General features: G+C 41.4%; 1 protein-coding gene across 8 annotated transcripts in view; it reads right to left on the reverse strand.

Annotated features, from left to right (window-relative positions):
• The window catches only part of ADAMTSL2 (ADAMTS like 2), a 225,241-nt gene that overhangs the window by 145,314 nt on the left and 55,587 nt on the right, over positions 1-24,340 (reverse strand). For 7 of the 8 annotated variants that reach the window (XR_015051130.1, XR_015051131.1, XM_085854359.1 and 4 more), the window contains one exon: positions 11,240-11,441. Coding sequence is in view for 5 of the 8 variants with exons in the window: in XM_085854360.1 (XP_085710486.1) it covers positions 11,240-11,441 (202 nt within the window). In the remaining 3 variants the exon portion in view is untranslated. Of the gene's footprint in view, positions 1-11,239; positions 11,442-24,340 lie in introns of those variants that run through there. The other variant, XM_085854362.1, reaches the window with a different exon arrangement.

A 24,340-nucleotide genomic window follows, 5' to 3' on the forward strand; every position in this document is an offset into this window, starting at 1 on the left:
GTTCCACTTTTATGAACACCATTTTTATATACCAATTCCCAAAACCGCTGGGAACACGTCTTTATATGGCAGTTGTAAGCTAGAAACACGTTCATTTTTTTTTTTTGTCGACCGGAAGACGTCGATGTGTGTTGGGACTACGTAAAGAATTGGTTCAAAGCACGTCAAACATAAGTTAGAAATAAGTTTCGCGTAAAAAAGACATTACCGCGACGTGTTTCGACTTATGAGTAGCTTATAAGTAGCCTTTGTGGACGTGTGTAAGCGTCCGCATATCGTGTGTAAAACTTATCCCCATCGCATGCGGAACGTGTGTCATACGCCGAGTACGTCGTAAAATTTTGAACATGTTTAAAATTTCTTGACGTACTCTACTTACTACGACGTATGATAGCATACTTTAGCGTTCTACTCACGTATACCAAACTTACTCATACCGTATTTGACGTGCCACCAACGTTTTAGACACATTTTTCTTAGGTCGGCATACGCTGGCAAGATCGCCAAGGTGTGACCGCAATGTTGACACTTCCATTTCTACGGCAGTTATGATTCGAATCGTTGTGCGTCAGCCTTTTAATAGGCTACGTCACGACATCGTCGGCGATGCGTGCAACGCGCTATGCCTAAGTTAGACTATCGTTGGGCATCGGTTGTGTAGGCCAACAACAGGTTCAGCATTCGTTGGTATAAGTTATCTATAACACAACGAAACGTTCTGTGTCCATTACTAATATGTTATGCATACGACCAACTCGTTATGAATATGTCCGAATCTTTAAAAAAAAAACATCAAAAGTTCAACGTAAGCCAGCGTTTTACATACATTTTAATACGTTGCCATCGCTGGCTAAAACGTCAAGGTGTGACCGGGCCTTTACCCAGTGCCAGCGTCCATCCCTCGTGCTGACTCAGACATAACCCATGACCGAAAGGCACATCATATTATGATAAACTTTACTTCGGCAGCAAAGCAAGCATTTATGAATTTTATCAAGAGAATGTTTGAACGAAGATAATTATTACCTCCTCCACCGAAGGTGAAGGAGGTTATGTTTTCACCCCTTTCTGTATGTTTGTCTGTTTGTTTGTCTGTTTGTTTGTTTATGTACAGTATATCTCAAAAAGTTGTGGACGAATTAGGATGAAACTTGGTGGACACGTTGCGTGTGTGACAAGGACGACCTGCGTATATTTTGTTGAAGATCCGATTCCGGACCTGACTACGAGTAATTTCAAAGTGATTCTTCACCATTAAGAAATTGGCCCCAAAATGATATAGTACTGCACAGCATGATATTTCAAAAATGTAATGGGCCCGATATGTTCTCGTGGGTCAGGCATTGCGTGGCGGAGGGATGCACTCTACCGAGTGCCCTTCGAGTTTAGAATAATTTATTGTTCAAACTTTCAGAACTTGACTTGCATCGACAAGAAACTCGAAATTAGTCTAACTGTGCCAATAACAAGGAAATGAGAACGACACTCTATAGAGCACATACCTCCGCCAGGCTGTACAGTTTACGTTTTGTAAACCACTGATATGCTGGTTCTGCATCCGGAACTGAACCAAAATCGAATCTGCTTGTTCTTGTCGCACACCAAAGCTGTCCACCAAGTTTAATCTGAATCTGTCGATAACTTCTTGAGATATCCGGCTCACAGACAGACAAACAGACAATCAGACAAACAAACAGGGTGAAAACATAACCTCCGTCCACCTTCGCTGGTGGAGGTGATAACGTTTTTAAAATTATATTCGAGTGAACATCCATTATTAATCTTTATATTTTACTTCATTTGATAATGTGGGAAGCAAACTCAATATCCTGTAGACTTCACCAGGTTGCAGCTTTAAACTTTCCCAATAACACAAGGGGGCGCAGTTATTCTAGTTTTACAAGATGATGGGCAGCTATTGAAGGAGTTTATGATTTCCGGGGGGGGGGGGGGATGACTAATTTCGATGAAGGGGTTGAAGTCACTCTTCCATTGCTGATTTAAAATGGTTCGATGTACTGATGGAATGAGTAATGACATTAAAAAGCATATGTTCATCAACAATTAAATCAGGATTCACAATTGACTGTTTGATAAAACACACTACTGGGCAGTAGAACCTAATAGTGAACTGTGAAATTAATCTGGCCAGTTATTTGCTTGTACTTGCATATAATATGTCAACACTCACAGGAACACAAATACTCTTCGATATCATATAATCAAGTATGTATCAACACAAGCAAGTATGAAACAGGTATACAATGTGCTCTGCTTCCATTTTACATTCTTATCAGGGGGTTCTCCTCCATATAGTTTCTGTCACATTGTCCAGGATGTCAACCAGAAGCCAGGTGTTGATTATAGAATGTGTACATGTGTGGATCCAATGGGACCATACTCTGTCCAGAGCGTTGGTGCTGCGTAAACAGTCTCCTGGACTATTGGGCATAATCCACGGGTCACCATGCCAACACAGGATACCAGCAAACTGGTACTCATTTTGCCAACCTCAGAAGGATGACAGGCTGAGTCAACCCCCTCCTTGAATTAATTCAACAGCCAGGCAGGATTTGAACTCAGGACACTAGGATGCCAAACCCACTACTGTCGCATGATATTTCAAGGTATAAAGTTAGACCATTAAGCCAACACCAGGCTTTTGTGTGGATGGATGACATCTATTCTATTCATTAGTATGCAGCACATGATTGCTGGATGGAATCATTACTGGGAGTACGGCTGTGCCATGGATGCAGTGTCCCCTGTAGGTAAAAGCAGGAATTTGTCATTTCTTCAGACTACCGGAGATAACTCGCCTACTCTTCGCGAAAGACACTGTGGGATATTCAACATCCACCAACTAATGCAGATGCATGAGCAAAACCCAGGAAATCAAACATGCTGTCGTGAAGGAAAGTCCAGTAAATTCTTACCCACTTAACCACAAAGCAACTCAGTAAAGGATTGTCTGACTTTGATAAAGATGAATCCGCCTAGAACTGCTTGACAGTGGAAACAATAAGATGATGGAAGAAAGCCCTAAACTAAAGAATACTGGTTTTGGTAGTTAACAAAATTGCTGAATAATTTAATAGTGAACTAGAAAGAGCAATCAGAGATTGTTGACCCTGCCAGGACTAGTTTTGTATGGTGTTTGTATTCTGCTGTTTGTGTGTGTGAAGACGATGTTTAACGACACAGGTTTTTCATAATACAGTGGATAAATAAACCTTTTTGGTTATATTTTGTAGATTCACGTTACAATTGTATGCATTTTTCGACTTCCTCACATTTCATGCTTCAGAGACGTATGTTCCTCCTAATTGTACATCCTTAAAACGTATTCACATTCTAATTGTACATACTTTATACATGTACTCACATTCTAAATGTACATACTTTATACATGTACTCACATTCTAATTGTACATATTTTATACATGTACTCACATTCTAATTGTACATACTTGATAGATGTACTCACATTCTAATTGTACATACTTTATAGATGTACTCACATTCTAATTGTACATATTATATGGATGTACTCATATTCTAATTGTACATATTTTATACATGTACTCACATTCTAATTGTACATACTTTATACATGTACTCATATTCTAATTGTACATACTTTATACATGAACTCACATTCTAATTGTACATAACTTATCCATGAACTCACATTCCAATTGTACATACTTTACACATGTACTCACATTCTAATTGTATATATTTTATACATGTACTCACATTTTATTTGCACATACTTTATAGATGTACTCACATTATAATTGTACATACTTTATACATGTACTCACATTCTAATTGTGCATATTTAATACATGTACTCACATTCTCATTGTACTCACTTTATAGACGTACTCACATTCTAATTGTACATACTTTATACATGAACTCACATTCTAATTGTACATAGTGTTACGGCTGTGGAAATTCGCATTACACCATTAAGGGCCCGTAGGTGAGATATCTCTAAGTACATGTGTAGTTAGCCTCAAATCCGTTGTCTAGAGGGAATTTATGTGATTCATTCGGGCTGCGACGCTTTGAGATTGCCGTTTTTATGTTCTATCTTTATTTTGAACCAACCACGTCTCAACCGCCATCACACAACAACCACGTTAACCACCACGCCAGCCATCGTCACCAACTACAACCACGCTCCAACCCTCAGACAAAAACAACAACGCCAAAAGTCACGACCTTTACCTTCATAACTCCATCCCGCAAACATCGCATCACCGTTATTCCCAAACGGCACAATAACCATCAAACCACCACCGATAAACCCTTCACCACCCTCACTTCTCTCCTTCTACGGCCATTCCCGCACCACCTGTGAACATTGAGCGTCGGGCTGTCTTGGGCTCGTTCAGCGATACGCACCGAGCAGCGAGTGCAAATAGCGGCCTTTCCGAGGGAGAATTCGGATCAAGAACGCTACACGCCCACTTCTGATCCGTCCAATTAGCAAGCGCGGAGCGGCTTGGCCCCGCCTCCAGGCGCGTCTGTGTGAAATCGATATATGCAAATTCTAGGATCAGGGGAGGTTCACGTCCACTTTTCCTCCGTCCAATTGGTGAGCATGGCTCCGCCCCCGAGGTCATCCTGATCCGGATATTTGCATATTGTTTTCTCTTGCCGGACTATAAAACGGCGAGCTCAAGGCGAATCGTGGCAGAGTGTGGCAGTAGCAGAGTGTGGCAGTAGCAGAGTGTGGCAGTAGCAGAGTGTGTCAGCAGGGCAGAGTGAGTCGAGTCATCGGTGTGGTAGAGAGTGGAGTCGGGTGGCGAAGTCATCGGTGTGGCAGCGAGTTGGGTTCTGCAGTCGGCTGAGGAGAGTTGCGGGAGGAGGAAAAGGAGCTGGGTCCGAGGCGAGAAGGACGGCGGTCGGCGACGAGGTCGCGGTGTGAGATCGCTCGTCGCGGGACCCAAGCCAGCCAGCCATTCTCCTCCCCAGGGCATCAACAATTCCCCATTTCCCCCACGCTGAGATTGTGCAAAAAGGGGGCCCCGTTCCCACCCCACTCCAAACGTCGTGCCAACGAAACCCACCAAGGAGCACGGAGTCGGGGCACAGCCACGCCGCCACATCTGCGGCTCGTCCGCCAACGCGTCACGAGGACGCGGGTAGGACCCCCCCCCGATCTCGCGGACCTGGCCGCTCCTCCAGGTCACGCACACATATTGGCCTCCAGGCCTTTCTGCCCCCTTGTCTATGAGGGTGGCTTCTTTCCTTTGCTTTTGAGTAAATGTGTGTTGGCGCCGTCTGTAAAGTAGAACTGTATAAATGTTGCCGTGTGTGCGCGTAGTCGGTAGTAACTCTGCGTCATTGTTTCTTTTGTTTTAACTGCTATATGTGCATTTTGACTGTTTGGCTGTATATGTGTGCTTTCCGTGTGTCGCGTAATAAATGTGCATTGTGTGAACTGTTTTCCCGTTTCGCTTCATCTTTTCTTTATTGACCCTCCATCCTGCTTCACATAAAGGGTTCGTAGTGGGCTTAATACGCCCGGTAATTAATCTGAACCGTTCAGGTCGGTGATAACACCGCTCGGTTATCCCGATAGCACGGAACGGGCCGCCCAAGCGGCTCGTGTCCAGAGTCGACCTGCGGCGAGGTGCGATCGCCTGGTCAACCATTCGCGCAGGTACTTAGGTTGATCGAATTTGGCGAGCGACCCTATCCTGCGCGGGTGGGCAATTGGCATGATCGTGGTGAGGTTAAACCCCCACCCATGACTAGCTCCCGGCGTTGGTCCGAGAGGGTCACGACTGAATTGTCCGTTTCGGCGGGCGAGGCGGCCGCCATTCGAGTCGAGCGGCCGATCGCACGCCGGCGGGCGCGAATTCGCAACAATACTTTATACATGAACTCACATTGTAATTGTACATATTTTGTACATGAACTCACATTCTAATTGTACATACTTTATACATGGACTCACATTCTAATTGTACATACTTTACACATGTACTCACATTCTAATTGTTTATATTTTATACATGTACTCACATTTTAGTTGTACATACTTTATAAATGTACTCACATTCTAATTGTACATACTTTATACATGTACTCACATTCTCATTGAACTCACTTTATAGATGTACTCACTTTCTAATTGTACATACTTTATACATGAACTCGCATTCCAATTGTACATACTTTACACATGTACTCACATTGTAATTGTTTATATTTTGTACATGTACTCACATTTTAGTTGTACATATTTTATACATGTACTCACATTCTCATTGAACTCACTTTATAGACGTACTCACATTCTAATTGTCCATATTTTATACATGTACTCACATTCTCATTGAACTCTCTTTATAGACGTACTCACATTCTAATTGTACATATTTTATGGATGTACTCACATTCTAATTGAACATATTTTATGGATGTACTCACATTCTAATTGTGCATATTTTATGGATGTACTCACATTCTAATTGTACATACTGTTACAGTTGTGGTGGTAGATGGAGGAATTTCATTGGAAAGTTAGGATTGCATGGAGTTGCTTGGTTTGTGGATGTGTGGGAGACATCTTGATGTAAATTAAGTCAGGAAGCTGTGCGCTTAAGTGTTATCTGTCACCACGTGGGGGTTGTGCTGTGTTAATTAGATAGGAATTAAGGCCAATGAACCTCGATATTTAATTGTCCCGTGACCTATTCCTTTGCTTTTTTGAATTTCAAGACTGGCAATAGGGAGGGATCATGTCCATAAAACAATGACAACCGAGCTGCACATCCAAGCAGGTAGAAAGCCCCACCTCCAGGGGTGACAGCTGGCAAACGCCACACCCCTGGAGTGGATTATTAATGGGCATCTGTCAGAGAGCTGGTGGAAGGAAAGTAAGGTTTGGAGAAAGAGAACTGAGAGGACAGAGTTGTGAGGACAGAGTTGTGGGAGGACATGATCAAGTAAGGGGGTCTCGCTGACTGGACATCTAGACACCACAAAATATAACAACACAATTCTCATGTCGTGCGGTGAATTTACCTGTGTGATGGAGCAAAACACTAGTCATTGACTGTTAAGGCTGAGCGGTGAAGTGTGTACGTTTCTGAGGGGGAAGAAGAGCGTGCCTCATGGTCTTATCATGAGGCTTCAGAGATTGTCTCATCGTGTGGTCGAGGAGGAAGGTGGACGATTATTGTGAGTGAACCTGGTGTAAGAGAGGAACATTCAGCTTATTCGTTCATGAAAAGAAGCTGCACGGCATTTTCTGGGCCCTGGCGTTGAATACTGCCTCATGAATTACCTCATGCACGTTTCCCACCCAGAAAGCAGCTTGGCGCCATTTTGGGTGCATCTTCCCATGCAGAATTACACGGCTCGACCCCAAAGTTCAATAAAGACCATCTCTGGACAAAGCTAAATGCCAGAATAAAGGGAGGATTTTCTTTTCTATTATTTTCCCCTTATCTGTATTATCATCCGTGTGGAGACGTCTCAAAATTAGCTCTCGTTATTTCGCATTGCATTACCTCATACTTTGATTTGTTTTTTTTATTACACCTTCAATTATTACCATTGTAAATATTCGATATATATTTTCATTAAACCTCCATATTTATTTAAGTTGCTTGTTTTTGTGTATCTGTTATGGGTTTGAGATAAACCCCATTGAGCTTCCCTCCGATTGCTCCATCCGAGCCGGCCTTTTCTTTCCGCGTGCGCCATAATATCTGAGGAACTCAGCTGTTCCCCTCCAAGAAAAAAACACTCGGCGATCTGGTCTGGTCGGTGTTAACCGCCCATCTATGACAATTGGGTCAGTGGAATTAACCTAACCGCCAAGGCCGTGACAATACTTTATAAATGTACTCACATTCTGATTGTACATACTTTATACATGTACTCGCATTATATTTGTACGTACTTTATACATGTACTCACATTCTAATTGTACATACTTTAGACATGTACTCACATTCTAATTGTGCATACTTTATACATGTACTCACATTATATTTGTATATACTTTATAGACATACTCCCATTCTAATTTTACATATTTTAATGAGGTAGTCGCATTGTAATCGTGACCTTTTATTGATGGAGGTACTTGGTTGATAAAACTACCATCAGGTGGTGTTTTTGGCCTATGTTAGCACATTATGTGTGGACAGACAGACAGACAAACTAACAAACTGAACCAAATGGAATACTCTCGAGTGCGAGGGTATTCATGCAATGAAGGTGATTATGTAGTAAACAGAAAAAGATATTCAATCTATACAAATAAATGTCAGAGTGTGTGTGTGTGTGTGTGTGTGTGTGTGTGTGTGTGTGTGTGTGTGTGTGTGTGTGTGTGTGTGTGTGTGTGTGTGTGTGTGTGTGTGTGTGTGTTGTTCATCAAGCATAACATATTCTCTCTGCTAACTGCTAACTACCCTACCCCCACCTTTCCCATCTCCCATCTCCCATATATATATATATATATATATATATATATATATATATATATATATATATATATATATATATATATATATATATATATCTCTATCTCTATCTCTATTTCTATCTCTCTCTCTATCTCTATCTCTCTCTCTCTCTCTCTCTCTCTCTCTCCCATCCTTGCTCTACCCTCTCCCAATACAGTGCAGTACCCTCCTCCCACATCTCCTCTCTCAATCTCCCCTCCCTCTTTCTGTCTGTCTCTGGACATATCCGGATGGTGGTTATGGCTGGACGATGTTTGTCTCTGGACGTGTCTGGGCAGGATTAGTCTCTGGATGTGTCCAGGCGTTGTTTATGTCTGGACGATGTTTGTCTCTGGACGTGTCTGGGCAGGATTAGTCTCTGGATGTGTCCAGGCGTTGTTTATGTCTGGACGGTAGTTTGGCTCTGGACATGTCTGAGGGGAGTTTGTCTCTGGCCAGTTAGGCACCGGTTGCATCCAGGCGGTGTTTGTCTCCAGACAGCTTGGAGCCAGACACGTCCGGCGGTATTTATGTTCGGACCGGAGTTTGTCTCTGGACAGGAGTTTGTCTTCAGACCATGTTTATTGTATGACCAGTCGAAAATGGATTTAGAGATTATTTTATCTCCATCTTCACTGTTATTCTAAGCAGAATTATTTTGATGAAACGGTATGAATCATCATTGATGCTCCATCGCATGTCTACCTTCCCTTAAAAAAAAAAATTATTCGTTTTGGCAGTTTAACCAGAAGTGGTTGCTGGCGGACCTTGAGTGCCCTGTGGAAATATGTGTGGGACAGATAGCAGATAGAGCGGGGGGTGGGGGGGAGGCTGGGGTGTGAGAGACCCAAAGACTCAGCCTCATCGCGGGAGGTACCAATGGTCTTAAATGCCTTGGTTTCCACAGCGTGAAGATGAGAAAGGTTAGAGGCGGGAGCACAAGCCCAGAGCAGAGAACAGTACTCCATCATGCTGCGGATGAAAGCTTTGTACATGGTCAGAAGCTCATATGTGCGAAAGAAGGACTTTGCTTGACGTAGGATGCCCAATCGGTGACTGGTTTTGGAGGCCAGCTTGTCGATGTGGCTTTTCCAGGAAAGATCATAGCATATAGTGAGGCCAAAAAGTTTGAATGAAAGGACTTTTTCAAGAGGATTGTTGAGAAAGTAGATGAGGGGGGGGGAGGAGGGAGGTTCCAGATGGTCCTTTTGGAAAGACATTTCCCAGATTTTCAAGATGGAAAGTGAGTGTGTGAGATTTGTCAGGATTGAAAGACATATTCCTCATATTGGACCAGCTTGTGATTTTATCCAGATCTGCAGACAGTGAAGAGGCTGCTGCTTGCCGATCTGAGGGATGACAGATGGCATGGCAGAGGGTGGAGACATGAGCAAAGAGTTAAAGCGGATTTTCCAGAGAGCCGGAGAGATAACTGATGAAAACGAGAAAAAGCACAGGGCCCAAAACACAGTCTTAAGGAACTCCAGCCTGAACAGGAAGAGTGGATGAGAGCATTCCATGAAGAGCCATGCTTTAACTGAGGCAGGAGAGGAAGTCTGCGAGCCAAGAGTGGAGATTGCCTTGGATACCATAGGAAGAGTGTTTAGTGAGCAGGGCGTGGTGCCAGACCGTATCGAAGGCATGCAATATGTCTAGGGAGATGGCTCTGATCTCATGTCTGGTATTGAGAACCTCTATCCATTCTTGGAAAAGCAGAAGCAGCAAGTCCAGGGTTGAGTGACCTGGTCTGAATCCAAAAATGATGATCATAAATCAGGCCATTGGAGAAGAAACTGTCCCTTCCTCTCACCTCTCAATGTCTTCCCTTCCCCCACCCCTCATCGTTCCCCTCCCTCCTCTCTCATTTTCCACTCCACCTCTTCACTCTCCCTGCTCTCTCTCTCCCACACCCCTCTATCCCTCTCCCCCCCCCACTTTTTCTCCCTCCCCCGTTTAGTTTTACCACAATGAAGTGACGGATGGTATTTGCTCATTGTAAAATATTTAAACAGGTGTGGTGTGCTTTTGAACAGTCATTGTAGAAAACTGAAAGGTTTGAGATTCTGTAGCCATGTCCACATCTGCCAGCAGTTCTCCATTGTGAATTTCAAATTTAGTTCACATTGCTTTGTAAATGCAAAGGGACATTTGCCATTTACTCAATTAGTTTACAAATGCTTCCTGTATTGTTTGCACGATTCAAGCCATTTTTGTTGCATTATGTGACATGGAGTTCTCTGGTCCCTCTGCAGGGCTGTGTCATATCCTGTCTGAACATCATTTGATCCCCTTTAATGTCCCCCCTCTATCTTTACCATTTCAAGATGGCAATGCTGCTCGCCATCCTTTCTGAGCAGATAATGATCATTGTGTGGAACGTGACATTAGACTCGCCTAATATCTTCTTTGGTCACCTGATTTGTGGTAACCCAAACCCTAATGAGAATCGAAGGAATGTATCAAAAACTTCAGATGAAAGGAAGCATGCCAAAATTTAAATTTTTGTAAATGCCACTAAAAACTACTATTAAAAATGGAGTTGAATGTTATTGTAAACCTTTAACAGATTGTCCTTCCATCCTGACCTGTTTAGATTAGTTACATAGACAAGCTTATATATGCACACTCTGTCTCACTTCCTGGTTCTCTTTCTGTGATTCCACCTTGAGAAGTACAGCACAAAAAGCTTTGGTTAATATGTCGTGTTTGTTTTCTTGTATATTAAAGTACTCCTAGTTTGAATAGTTTTTGTGGTTCACCTGCGTTGGGTATGAAAAGCGGGAAGAAGACCTCAGAGGAATACCACGGCCACGGCTCAGTGTAGGAAGGAGAAGAATCGGGAGAAGAAGAAGCAACAACTGTGTTGGTGGTTGTGGTGGTGAAGCAGAGGCACGAACAACAAACAGCATCTCTGCCTTGCACCGAGTGAACTTGCAGAACAATTGGCCTCGTTGGCAGTAGCTGCGAGAGAACAATGAGCAACAAAATTAATAAAAGTTTGACCTTGGAAACAACTATTGCATCGTGTACAGCTAAATATTACATCATCTGTGCATGAGGTATTTGTCATCATGAAGAGAAACAAGAGCCTCAAAGTTTTTCTTGGTAGCACAAGAGCCATTCAAAAAGTTATCCAATCGAGATAATTATGATAGTCAAAAGTAAAGCAACTTTGTATTTTTCACTCTCCAAGTAGCTATAATTGGTAATAAAATATTATTCTTACAAACGATATACTTATCGGTACCAATTACAAATTTGTACATCAAACTTTTGCTCATATAATTGCATATATGTTAATATGTATATATCTTCTTCTTCTTCTTCTTTCGGCTGCTCCCGTTGGGGGTCGCCACAGCGGATTATCCGTATGATCCACATAGTGATTTGGCACATGTTTTACGCCGGATGCCCTTCCTGACGCAACCCTGGTCGCCTCTTACGACACAGGGATATGGTACACCTATTTTAACCGGGGTATACACCGGCCCAGTATACTGGTACTCATTTCGCCGACCTCGGAAGGATGACAGGCTGAGTCAACCCCCTGGTGTATTAATTCAGTGGCCCAACGGGGCTTGAACTCAGGACCTTTTGGATCCCAAGCCACTGCCCTAACCACTGCGCCAACACCAGGGTGTGTATATATATATATATATATATATATATATATATATATATATATATATATATATATATATATATATATATATATATATATATATATATATATATTCTACACTCTACGAGTCAAAAGTTTTAGAACACCCCCTTTGTTCCAGTTTTTACTGAAATTGAAGCAGTTTAATGTTTCAATGCACTCTGAATTTAAAGCATAGAACAAATAAGAAATCGCAGATAAAAAGAAATCATGGAATCGTTTTGTTGAACAAAATTTAATCTAAATTTTTGACTCATCAAAGTCCCCACCTTTTGCAGATGTAATAGCCGAACATACTCGTGGCATTCTTTCGACAATGGAAATCAAATATTATTCGGAAAGTTCTTCCCAACACTGTTGCAGAAGTTCCCACAAATGTGTTGCACTTGTTGATTGCTTTGATTTCACCCTTCTGTCCAGTTCATCCCAAACCAGCTCAATGGGGTTTAAGTCTGGAGACTGTCCTGGCAATTCCAGGATTTGAAGCCTACCATCTTGTTCTTTTCTTCTAAGGTAGTTCGGACATAGCCTGGAGGTATGTTTTGGGTCGTTATCTTGTTGTAAGATGAACCCCTGACCAACTAGTTGTAGACCAGAGGGTATTGCATGGTACTGCAAAATGCTGTGGTAGCCCTTTTGGTTCAGGGTGCCAGTCACTCTGTGCAAGTCGCCGACTCTGGATCCAGCAAAAGAGCCCCAGATCATCATGCTTCCTCCTCCATGTTTGACAGTTGGTGTCACACACTGAGGAACCATCCATTCGCCTACTCGACGGCATACAAAACCCTGCATGATGAACTGAAGATTTCAAATTTTGATTCATCGGTCCATAAGACCTTCTTCCAGTTTTCAGTCGTCCACTGGCGGTACTTCATGGCCAAGGCAAGCCTCTTTTTCTTATTTTTCCATCTTAGCAATGGCTTTCTCACTGCCACTCGACCTGTCAAACCTGCAGATCGAAGTCTGCTCTTCACAGTTGAAACTGAGACTTCCTTACTTCGACCAGTGTTAAGCTGTGCTTGAAGCTGCTGTCCTGTGAGCCACCTATCCCGCAAGCTGTTGACTCTCAGAAACTTGTCTTTGATTGTGTTGTGGCTTTGGGTCTGCCAGACCTCTTCCTGTCAGAGTTTCCTCCAGTTTCCAAGTGCCTTTTGATGGTGTTGGAAACTGTACTCACTGACACCTTGGCTTACCTTGCAATTTCTCTGAAGGAAAGACCTACACTTTTAAGGGTTATAATGGTCTGTCTGTCTTCCTTTGTTAATTGTCTTTTTCTTGCCATTATGACAGCAATATTCTACTTCCTGCAGTGCAATATTGTCCAAATAATGCTTCAGAGCGTGTAGCAACACAGTCTGTTCCAACACTGCTTATATACAGACAGAGGGTTTGTAACTAATCAATAAAAGTTGGGACACCTGTAGGATTTGTTTGCATGAACTTTCAAGGCTTAATTTACTTCCATTTCTGCAGAACAGCTGCAGTTGCTTACCCATTACTTACACCACACCACTTTAAATAACCCATTACACCACTAGGATATTGTGATGGCATGGACAGCAGTCTGGAAGGACTGTTGAGGGAAGAGCATGCCATAATAAACAGTCAGTCTCTGTGTGTATATATACATCGACTCCTCCCATGCTCTTCCAGCTGATGAAGCTGCATAAAGCAACCATGAAAGGCTACACAAGGCAAGCCATTTGCTGTTTCAAACTGTTCACAGAGTTCCTCCACAGCTGAAAAGACATTCACAAATAGTATATACATGAGAAACACAAAGCTATACACCCCTTCAGCTGCCGGACCGGTTCCATCTCTTATTGGCGAATCATCAGCGACAGCGCAGACAGCAATGCATACCAATGAGGCTCCCAAGGATGTAACACATGCAAATGTATGGACCACATGCAGATTTCCTCCACAGCTATAAATAATCTTTATGGTTGTGGTGGAACTCTGGGAAGGGTTTGAAACAGCAAAGCACTTACCTTGGGTTTGCCTTCTTGTGTTGCTTTATACAGCTTCTTCAGCTGAAGGAGTGTGGGAGGTGTCAATAATTTATATAATTCCAGCCACCTGGATTTTGTTGATTAGGTGAGAGCTGATTGGTTGTGTTGCAGAATCAACTGCATTTGTATTGACAATGTGGGTTTATTGGTTGACAGATTTATGAGGCTCAGATGTCTTGTACTCACTTCTGAGTCTTCTTGTCAAGGATTGTTTTCTGACAGTATAACAGGGCAGTTCAAATTACAAACGATTCCCCTGATGCCTCTTAGCAAAGTTGTTACACTATTATGCATGTTTTGTATTTGGAAGAGACACAAAGCCAGTTGCTGCATTTTCTCGCATTCAACAGTGGACCTTAAAATATCCCACAGTTCCTCTAGTAAATGAAGGCCACTGTGTGCTGTACTGTGGTCAAATAACAAATTCTTCTCTTAAGAGATGGGCACCACATGGTTGCAATCGATGTCCATTGAATTGATATGACAGTTGCATTCATGAGAAAGACAGAGACAAAATTGGGTTTTAATAAAGTAAGCATCTGGAAAGGTTTATTTTGATTGAAGACAGCAAGCTCGGGTTTATAAAAAGAGGTCGATTCAAGTTTCGAACTCTTCGCCTTGTCTATTTGTCTGTCTCGTATCATTGGTCTGTTTCGCCCTTGTTTTTATAACTAAATACAAAAGCTTTCCCAACACCCCTCTTTTCCTCTACATCTTCTCATCATTCTGCATCTGTTCCTTGATTAACACAAGAGTGAATTCATCGGAAAACTGATCCAGACAGTTTTCCAGCGAGACTTGTCTAATCTTGCTGAATTTTTACAGCACTTTTCTGACACTTTCCTGGACTTGTATAAATTGTCACACATCTTAACTCTTGCTTTCATATCAGTTCAGAATTTTACATTGAATATTACGGCATGAATGGGTAGGATTCATAATTGAGAGCAGGCCATGAGAACAGGTCAAACAAGTACTTTTTAATTAGCAAACATCATAGAATCTAGATGTTCACAATACCACTGATTGGATAGCCAGCTTAATGTTATGTACTACAGCAGCAGAATGGAAAACTAGTCTTAATCGTGATGGACATTGTCGTTCTACGCCAGTGGACAGGTGGAACAATGGATAGACCAAACAAAACATTGCTACAAGTACGCTAGCAGCCATGCGAAACAATGACAAGCTGATGTTCGAGCGTTAACTCTTTGTCGGAGTCATATTCTGTGCATCAACAAGAAAACATTTTGAAACGATAAAGAGCAATTAGAGAATGCATAACCTCACCAGAACTTGTTTTGTGTGGCGCTTGTGGACTGGTGTGTTACGTAATCAAAAAGAGACATAATTAGAACTGCCACTTGATACTGCTGGCAGTGGTGACCGGGTACCAAGACGTCCCGCTTTGACGCCCCCCCCCCTTTGATTGGATACCTGACCCTGACCCATGACGTTTTTCATCATTATTAAATTGAATTTAGAATGGCTTTAAAATAAATTCAATTAAAATTTAATGGAAGACCAAATCGGTACAGTCTGACATTGGAGCCAACAGAAGAAACCCGAACAAGCAAAAAGCAAAGATGAAGTCATCAGGAAGATCCTGGATTGGACTCACATTTCAGCTGCTACTCTTCTACCCTCAAAACCATCCAGGAACATCCAACTGAGCCTTATTCAAAAAAAATTAAAAATAATATTAAAAAAACTACAACTGCCACTTTATCACTGCTGGCAGTGATGACTGGGTACCAAGATGTCTCGCTTTGATACAAATACCACTCTGCTTTGATACAACGTGGGACTGACGAGATGCGGACCAATTAACATGAAGTGCTCAATCTATTTTTTTACGTATGCAGTTGGCCCTTTTTCCTGAGGACATTGTTGGTATGAATTGAATTGGCATTTAAATTACCTGAACACAAAGCAATAAATGTGTGAGAAATGTCACTGAGTCCAAAGGGTAAACCAGAACTCCACTGAGTAATACAAAGACCCCTCCCCCCCCACCCCCATACGTCTCTCTACGAAATGGGATTGATGAGTTTTGGACCCAGTAACACGCCACATTCAATCTATTTATTACGTCAGCATTTAGCCCTTTTTCCTGAATCCATAGTCGGTGTCAATTGCATTGGTGTTTAAATAACTTGATCACAAAGTAATAAATGTGGACACCATGGGTGCAAAGGGTAAAGCAGGATTCCCCTGAGTCTAATGAGACCTGACACATTTCTCTATGACGTGGGATTCACCGATAAACAGGCCATATTCCATCCATTTATTATGTACACAGTTGACCATTTTTCCTGGTGCCATCATCAGTATCAATTGAATTGCTTCTCCTGTACCCTCAAACACGTGCAGGCGCAGCCAAGTGACCTAATGCAAAAATAAAAAATTCTAAAAGTTCTCAGATTCAAATAATTAAATAATTCTGGCTGCCAAACATTGCATCCGATTGGGTTGAAATTTTAAAAATACATTCCACTTGTCCACTAGATAATAATTTTGAAGTTTCGCATTGAATGATGCAGGGGTTCCAGAGTAAACATCATTTAATAATTTTCTTTCAATCCAATATGGTTGCCAAGCTATGTAGCCATTTGGCTTGAAATTTCAAAGCTACATTACAGATGTCTACTGCATTATAACTCTGAAGTTTCTCATTGATTGATGCAGCGGCTCCAGAGTAAACATTATTTAATATTTTTGCTTCAATCCAATGTGGCTGCCAAACCATGCGACCTATCAATTATTCATCAACAAACTTATATTCACGTGCCTTGGAGAATATGCCTGTGAAGTTTCCCCTTGATCTCGCCAGACGTTCTGGAGAAGAAGATGTTAGATGAAGTTAAATGAAGAAGATGTTGGATGATAGATGTTAGAAGACCCTAACAGCTCGGTTTTAGGGTTAATTCAATATGACCACCAAATCATGTGACCTATCAATTAGAAATTAACAAACTTGTTCAAGCAAGTCTGGAGGAACATGAGTTTAAAGTTTTGCCTCAATTTGTTCAGCCAATTTGGAGAAGATTTTTATATATTTTTTTAATTTTCAGTCCAATATGGCTGATGAACTACATGAGCGATGACATCATAAATTTATATTCTGACTCAAATAGTATAGGGGATCACGTTTGCGAAGTTTTGTGTTAATCGGAGGTGTATTTTTCCATCCAAGATGGCCACCAAACCGTGTGACTTGTGACACAAATTTTATTATATATGCAGAGATGGTACGTGATAGTTGCAAAGTGTCACTTTGAGATGTTAAGTGGTTCAAGAGACCAATTATTTAATATTTTTCTTCAATCCAATATGGCTGTTAAACCATGTGACCTATCAATTAATCCTGAACAAACTTGTACACCCAAGGCTTGGCGAACATTTCTGTGAAGGCTCCCCTCGATCTGTACAGCCCTTCTGGATAAGAAGGTATTTATAGGTTTTTGAGTAAATCTAATATTGCTGCCAAACCATGTGACCTATGATGTCATATGTGTGAAATTTTGTTCAACATGGATAGGCGGTCATACCTGTAAAGCTTCACCTCAATCTGTTCCGCCACTACAGAGAAGAAGATTTTTGAAGGTTTTTTTTTTAAAAAAAGAACAATATGGCTGCTGAATCATGTGACCGATGGCATCATCAAAAGATTTTTCTGTGGACCATTTTATTTCAAGATGACCCTCAAATATTTTCATACTAATAAGATGTAGTGTTCTACATAAGCAATTACGACGCCGTAAGGAAGGCACCTATGACGTCATAAGAAATCACACTTATTTCCCATGACGAGTACTTGCCGTGTGCCGAGTTGCAATTTTTTCCGTCATGCGATTTCAGATATACAGAGTTCCAAAGTTTTCCCGTTTTTCCGACATGGATGCCAAACCACGTGACTTTTGGCATCATAATTATCAATAAAACATTCTGCATGAGTCGTCACACCTCCAGTGAAAATGTCGTCTCAATCCAAAAAGTGGTTGCACAGAAAAAGACAGACAGACAGAGGTGAAAACATAACCTCCGTCAACCTTTGATGGCGGAGGTAGTCAAACCAAGGTGAACGCCTGTAGCAAAAAAAAAATCTGATACATTTTTCCTGAAGACTTCCTGGAAAATCCTCAATCTAGAAATTCACGAGCATTTTTGCTGTTTTTGAAGGGAATTAAAAAAATCCAAGCCAAAGGATTATTGATGAGCTGTCACATCATCAAGAGCGAAAGGATTTTGAGCTTCACAATGAGTTGCATTACTCGACACTTCCAAATCGTAAAGTTGTGCTTATAGTGACAAAGTCATCTTTTAGAATCTAGAAGGAACCTTATTTAGGAAGAATATGCATTTAGAGACCACAAAATAAGCTGAAGTTTCTAAGTGATTGCAAAAGCCAATCTCGCTCCTCTCAAACTCCTTTCCCCCCCAACTTCCATCTTCTCTTCCCACGTTTTTACCTTCCTCTCCCTCTTACTTTTATTCATGTTTGTTTCACGAAAACTGAATCATCCAATTTTCATTTTGAAATATTGCATTCAACTAGTGGGTGTGTCGTAGTCGTGATGCAGCCAGCACACTAACGTTGGTCCAACCTTGGCACAGTTTGGAGTTGTCGGTTGGAACACTGGGCAAACATCAGTTTGCTGGCTCGGCCGCCATCGCCCACTCATGAGGCGAATATAACATTTCAAACACACCAGAGTTATTTCAGTGACAACTAATAAGCATGAAGAAGAAGAGTGTTCGACTGGTCCAGCCACTACTTCCCTTTCTAAGAAAAAAAACATCATTTTTATTTGCAAAGTCAACAATTATTATTTAAATTATATTAAAAAAAAATTTCAAGTGTTTTCTCGAAACATTATCCACATAAATGTTCAATGACCATCACACACCTATGACGCCGGAGTGACAGGTTAGCCTCGAGGTATGCACATTTGGCTCTAAGCTGTCCAGCCTGGGTTTGAACCCTGAACCGACTGTAAACTGTCATCCCGGTGTTTCACAGTGAGGGTGATTCCACAATGTGTGTGCTTTCCATCGGATGGAGGTTAAATGGGTGTCTGTCAGCATTCGTTGGTGTATGTTAAAGACCTCAGGATGTCATTTGCGAAGACTGCGAGCTATTGCCGGCATGCTGAACAAATCCCAAATTCCTTCCCTAACCAGTAGAGGGCAAATCCCGCTTCCTCTTGTGGTCATGAATCAGCGGCACAGCCACACCCTCAGCCAATGATGCTACCCCGCAGCGTTATGCTGCGTACAAACTAACAAACTAACCTACGAAGCTGATCATACATTTCTTTAACAGTTTGAATCAAATGTAAACCTTCTTTCACCATTAAAAATCCCAGATTAACCATTGGTTGAGATCTGTCCTTGAACAGCCTCATCAAACTCAGTAAAAGGTCAGAGATTGCTTTTCCTGAGATTGACCAAAGCATCATTTCGTGGTTAACGATTTGTGGTGGCTGCAAGACTATTGTAGTCATGTCGCTCAACCACTTGATCATTCAACATTTGATGACATGTTTAAATCATGAGTCAGATGACACACATCTTCAACAATGCCTCCTTGGTATGCCTGTGCTTGTAATTCTCAGAGGGTACCTGTGCTTGGTATGGAACTTGTGCTAATACATGGTGGAATAATTATTTTATACCTGTGTGGATGTGTCCCAATGAGGTCCTTCTAACTACAAATGACCAGTCTTTAATATTTCCGCTCACCTTCGAGTTGTCTATTTTTGGTTCAATTCCAAAGAGAAAAGGACCTGACTACAAACTGTTGTTCAGATGATTCATACGAACGGAATTTCATCATGTCATGTGCTGTCGCTTGGAGACTTGTTTAGTTGGAAATCGAGGTTCCAAAATGACTTTCAATAATCAGAGGCCAGTGTATGCTAGGACTCTGGCAGGTAACCAATTTTCTGTTCTGGATTTTTGCTATGAAGGCAATGACTCATCACTCAGAATATTTTGTGCCCACAAAACCTTTGACAGCACCTTTCCTTCAACAAGTGCAAGAAAACAGAGATTATTAGATCAGAGCACCTAAATGCACACCATTGTCCCCCTTTCCTCACATTTGTTGAGCACGAGTCTCGCTCGTTTTATGAAATCCCACATCCTCTTGCAGTCATTATAAATGTCAGCTCAACATCACCTCAAGGTTAATTACCTGTTTGCTTCTGAGATTTTTCTTCTTTTCCAATTTCAGTTCATCATCCACTTGCAATTTCCTTCCCAACTATTAGTAAGTATGCCCCTCAGCGTTCTATTTGATATTTTTGGCATTTCATTTTACTACAATTCACCGTCTGTCCGTCTGTCTGTTCCCAGGTACCGCAAAAACGGCTGAACTGATCGCAATCATTTTTTGGGTGTGTAATTCTGGGACCCCTTGGAGTAAAATAGGCATAAATATAATAACACGACCCCCTTGACGGCTCCCGTAGGGAGCGGGTGCTTCTAGTATTTTGAAATTTCTTATTTCACAAACCAATATAACATCAAAATACAATATACATCTTAGGTAACTGGATAGAGGTGTTGATGATAACGTCCCTCAAATTGTCAGAGGTAAAGTAGAAACGTTTAAAATATGCTGATTATCTTCTAAAAATAGGACCACAGGAACTGCAGCATATCTGGGCAGTGGCCTAATGTTGTAACCGGAATTTGGTAGCATTCTGACTGGTGGGTCGGGAGAGGAAGATTTTTGAAGGAATATACGTGATTTTTCGAATTTTTTTTTACTGATTCCACCATTTTGATACACTTCCGGTCAAGCAATCAGAATGACTTTGGCAATTTATAATCCCCACCCAAGCCTCATGTTGTAACCCAAAGTTGGTGGCATTCTGATTGGCTGATCAGGAAAAAGATGATTTTGGAAGAAATTTGCTGTACTGCCATTTTGACAAATTTCTGGTCATGTGATTGGCATGGCCTCCTCAATTTAACATCACGACCCTGGCCTAATGTTGCAACCTAAATTTAGTAGCATTCTGACTGGTGGATCAGGAGGCGAATAAGTTGCAAGGAATTTGCAGGAGCGCCATTTTGACACACAAGGGTTATACTGGGTAGATTGCCAATTATTTCCTGTAAATATATATATATATATATATATATAGCAATCATTGGCAAACAGCCCAGTATAACCCTTGCCAAGAAACTCCAGGTGGGTTCACTCAGCATGTCATCCTGAAGTTGGCAAAATGAGTAACAGCTTACAGGTAACAGGGGCAGCGGCACAGCCACACCCCGAGAAAATGATGCAACCAAGCAGCCACAGGCTGCATACGATTACAATAAAAACCAGAAGGGCACTTTATAGAGCGCATACCTCTGCCACATAATGCCTGATCCACGAGAACATATCGGGTGCAATACATTTTTGAAATATCGTGCTATTCAGTACTCTATCTTTTTTGGCCCTTTCTCTCAATCATGAAAAAAATCACTTTATAAATTAAATAATTCTCATACCCAGATCCGGATCTTCACCAAAATCGAAACAATTCGTCTTTGCAACACACTCAACCTGTCCACCAAGTTTTGTCCAAATCGTAAAGTTGTAGCAATCAACAACTTTTTGTAGCAACAACAACAATGTAGCAGTCAACAACTTTTTGAGATATTGTGCTATATATCATTTTTAGTCCCATCTCTCAATGGTGAAGAATCACGTAAAAATTCTAGTCATCGGATCCGGATCCGGGTCTTCACCAAAATCGAATCATTTCCTCCTTGTCACATACCCAACCTGTCCACCAAGTTTCATCCGAATCCGTTCACAACTTTTTGAGATATCCTGTACAAAAACAGATAAACAGACAAACAGACAGACAGAATGTGGTGAAAACATAACCTCCATCATTTTCGGTGGCAGAGGTAAAAAAAAAACAAAAATAAAATTATATATATATATATATATATATATATATATATATATATATATATATATATATATATATATATATATATATATATATATCTTAAGAGGTTACAGCTTCCACATTAATCGCTGTATTTGCACAAACCTAGACATTGCATACCTCTAACTGCAAAGTGTAACAAATTGCTGTGTGAATTGGAAAGCTTAAAAAAAACCCTAAAGTATGAAAAAATCTCGAAGGAAACCAGGCCACGTTGCTTCAAGTCCGGCTGCATTTCTTAATGCTCCCGTTTAATTACAGCTGTGGATATAAACGTTTAGCAGAAATATTCCAGCCTGGTGAAAACAGGATACGTTCCAAAAGTACCAGAAACAATCATTCACTGATGTATAGACTGAAAAATGAACCTTATTAGGGTGCTGCATAAGGAGGGCTGTTTGGTGTGTCGGTATACCACATATACTCCACATAAAACCTTTGGAAACTGCTCGAAGTTTAAGGAAAGAAAATTGAAATATTAAGTATGTTGGGTGAATAAAAAAAAAACAGGTTGAAGCACATTCAATCGACTGATTGGATAATTAAATAATTGTGTATTGCTGCAAAGTGGATATCAGTATAAATGCGGAAGGGGCCTTTTCACAGATATCACATGGTTCAAATGTCAATCTCAGGCTTTGTTTTTGTACAAAAAGAAACACACAAAGAAAGGTTTGATCTCGAACCAGAAAATGCAAACAAAAATTTATACATCCCATGTTAAAGGTGTTCGTTACACATAGTACAAAGAAAATTAGACAAGTATGAGAAAAGCAAGTACTCTCATATGTAATACGAAGGATTGAGATAATAAGTCAATCAGGAAGCAGAATAGGCAACATCATTGATGACGATGACTACTTACTGCTACTACTACTACTATTATTACTGCTTCTTCTTCTTCTTATTATTTTTCGTGGAGCTACACTTATCCCAGCCACTGCAAAACACAGACTCTGGCACAGAGTTGAGAGCCTTCAGATCATCCGAACTGCAAGGCTCTGGTAAGAGACGGCAATCTATGTGATGCTATATTGTTTTGAGGAGACTCTCTACATTTCAGAATTGGTTGGGACAGTTTTATTATATCCAAACTTCTGCCTAAGGGCTCTGCAGTGTCCAATTCCAGTCCCGAGGAGATTGAGACACAGCCATGTTGGCAATGTCTTGCTGGCTCCTTTTGGCAGGGACTCCTCAGGGTCAAGTGACAGCTTGTGAGGTATTGATTGCAGGTACGCTGACCAAACATTTATCCTGCAGCTGTGGGGGTTACCATAGAGTGGATGAACAGCATGAAGGAAACTATGACTGGACTTTAACCTCTTGGGTGCTGGCTCGTGTTGAAAGAGTGGGTGGTGAGAGTCACGTTCCTCCTTGGATCTTTCTATTTGTAAGGAGACTACCCTTCTGATCAGAGGTAGAACAGTACCACATAGCAAATACAGCTCATCCACTCGCCTTGTTTTAAGGCAATCAGAAATAGCTCTGTAGGCCGTGTTGAGGTCTGGATCCATTTTCTTGGCATGTGACGAACGGCCCCAAACAGGACAAGCATATTCTGCTGACAAATGCACAAGGCAGGTGCAGTACTTTGTATGGTCCCTGGGTCTATTCCCCACTTAAAGTTGGTCAACCATCAATATATTGTTTCTGGCTCTTCCCTTCGCTTTTGTCTTGAAGACATGATCTTCGTAGCTGAAGGTGTGGTTCAGTGACTCCAGAGTATATTGACTTGAGGTTGCGAGTCAGTCTTCTCCCATCCCAGTGGACATTCAGCTTTCGATTTGCATCCCTGTTCTTATGATGAATGGCACTGATTTGCACCTTCTCTGGGTCAGCCTGCAAGTGGTTGATGGCATAGTAGTTGGCTAATTGAGCTCTTGTGTTAGTGAGGGACTGTTCCACTTTTTCAAAGGATTTATCCTGGGATGCAATGCAGACATAATCAGCATACAAGAAACTCCTGGTGGTTGGATGCATGGGTTGGTCATTTGTGTACATTAAACAGGAAGGCAGCAAGAACACTGTCTTGAGGTAGTCCATTCTTCTGTCTATGCCATCTTGTGAAATTAACCCTGAAGGTCCACAAAGAAACATCTACTCACCGGCATGTTTTGAATCAGATTTGTCAGTCTTGCATCTTTTGTTATCTGGAATAACTTCTGACAAGAATCCTGTGATTTACTTTCACTTGCCACCATCAGGCCAACAACGGCACACCAGTTA

This window comes from Eptatretus burgeri, chromosome 14 (genome assembly GCF_056783735.1).
Source record: "Eptatretus burgeri isolate ZD-2024b chromosome 14, Ebu_testis_v1, whole genome shotgun sequence".
Taxonomy (NCBI): Eukaryota; Metazoa; Chordata; class Myxini; order Myxiniformes; family Myxinidae; genus Eptatretus; species Eptatretus burgeri.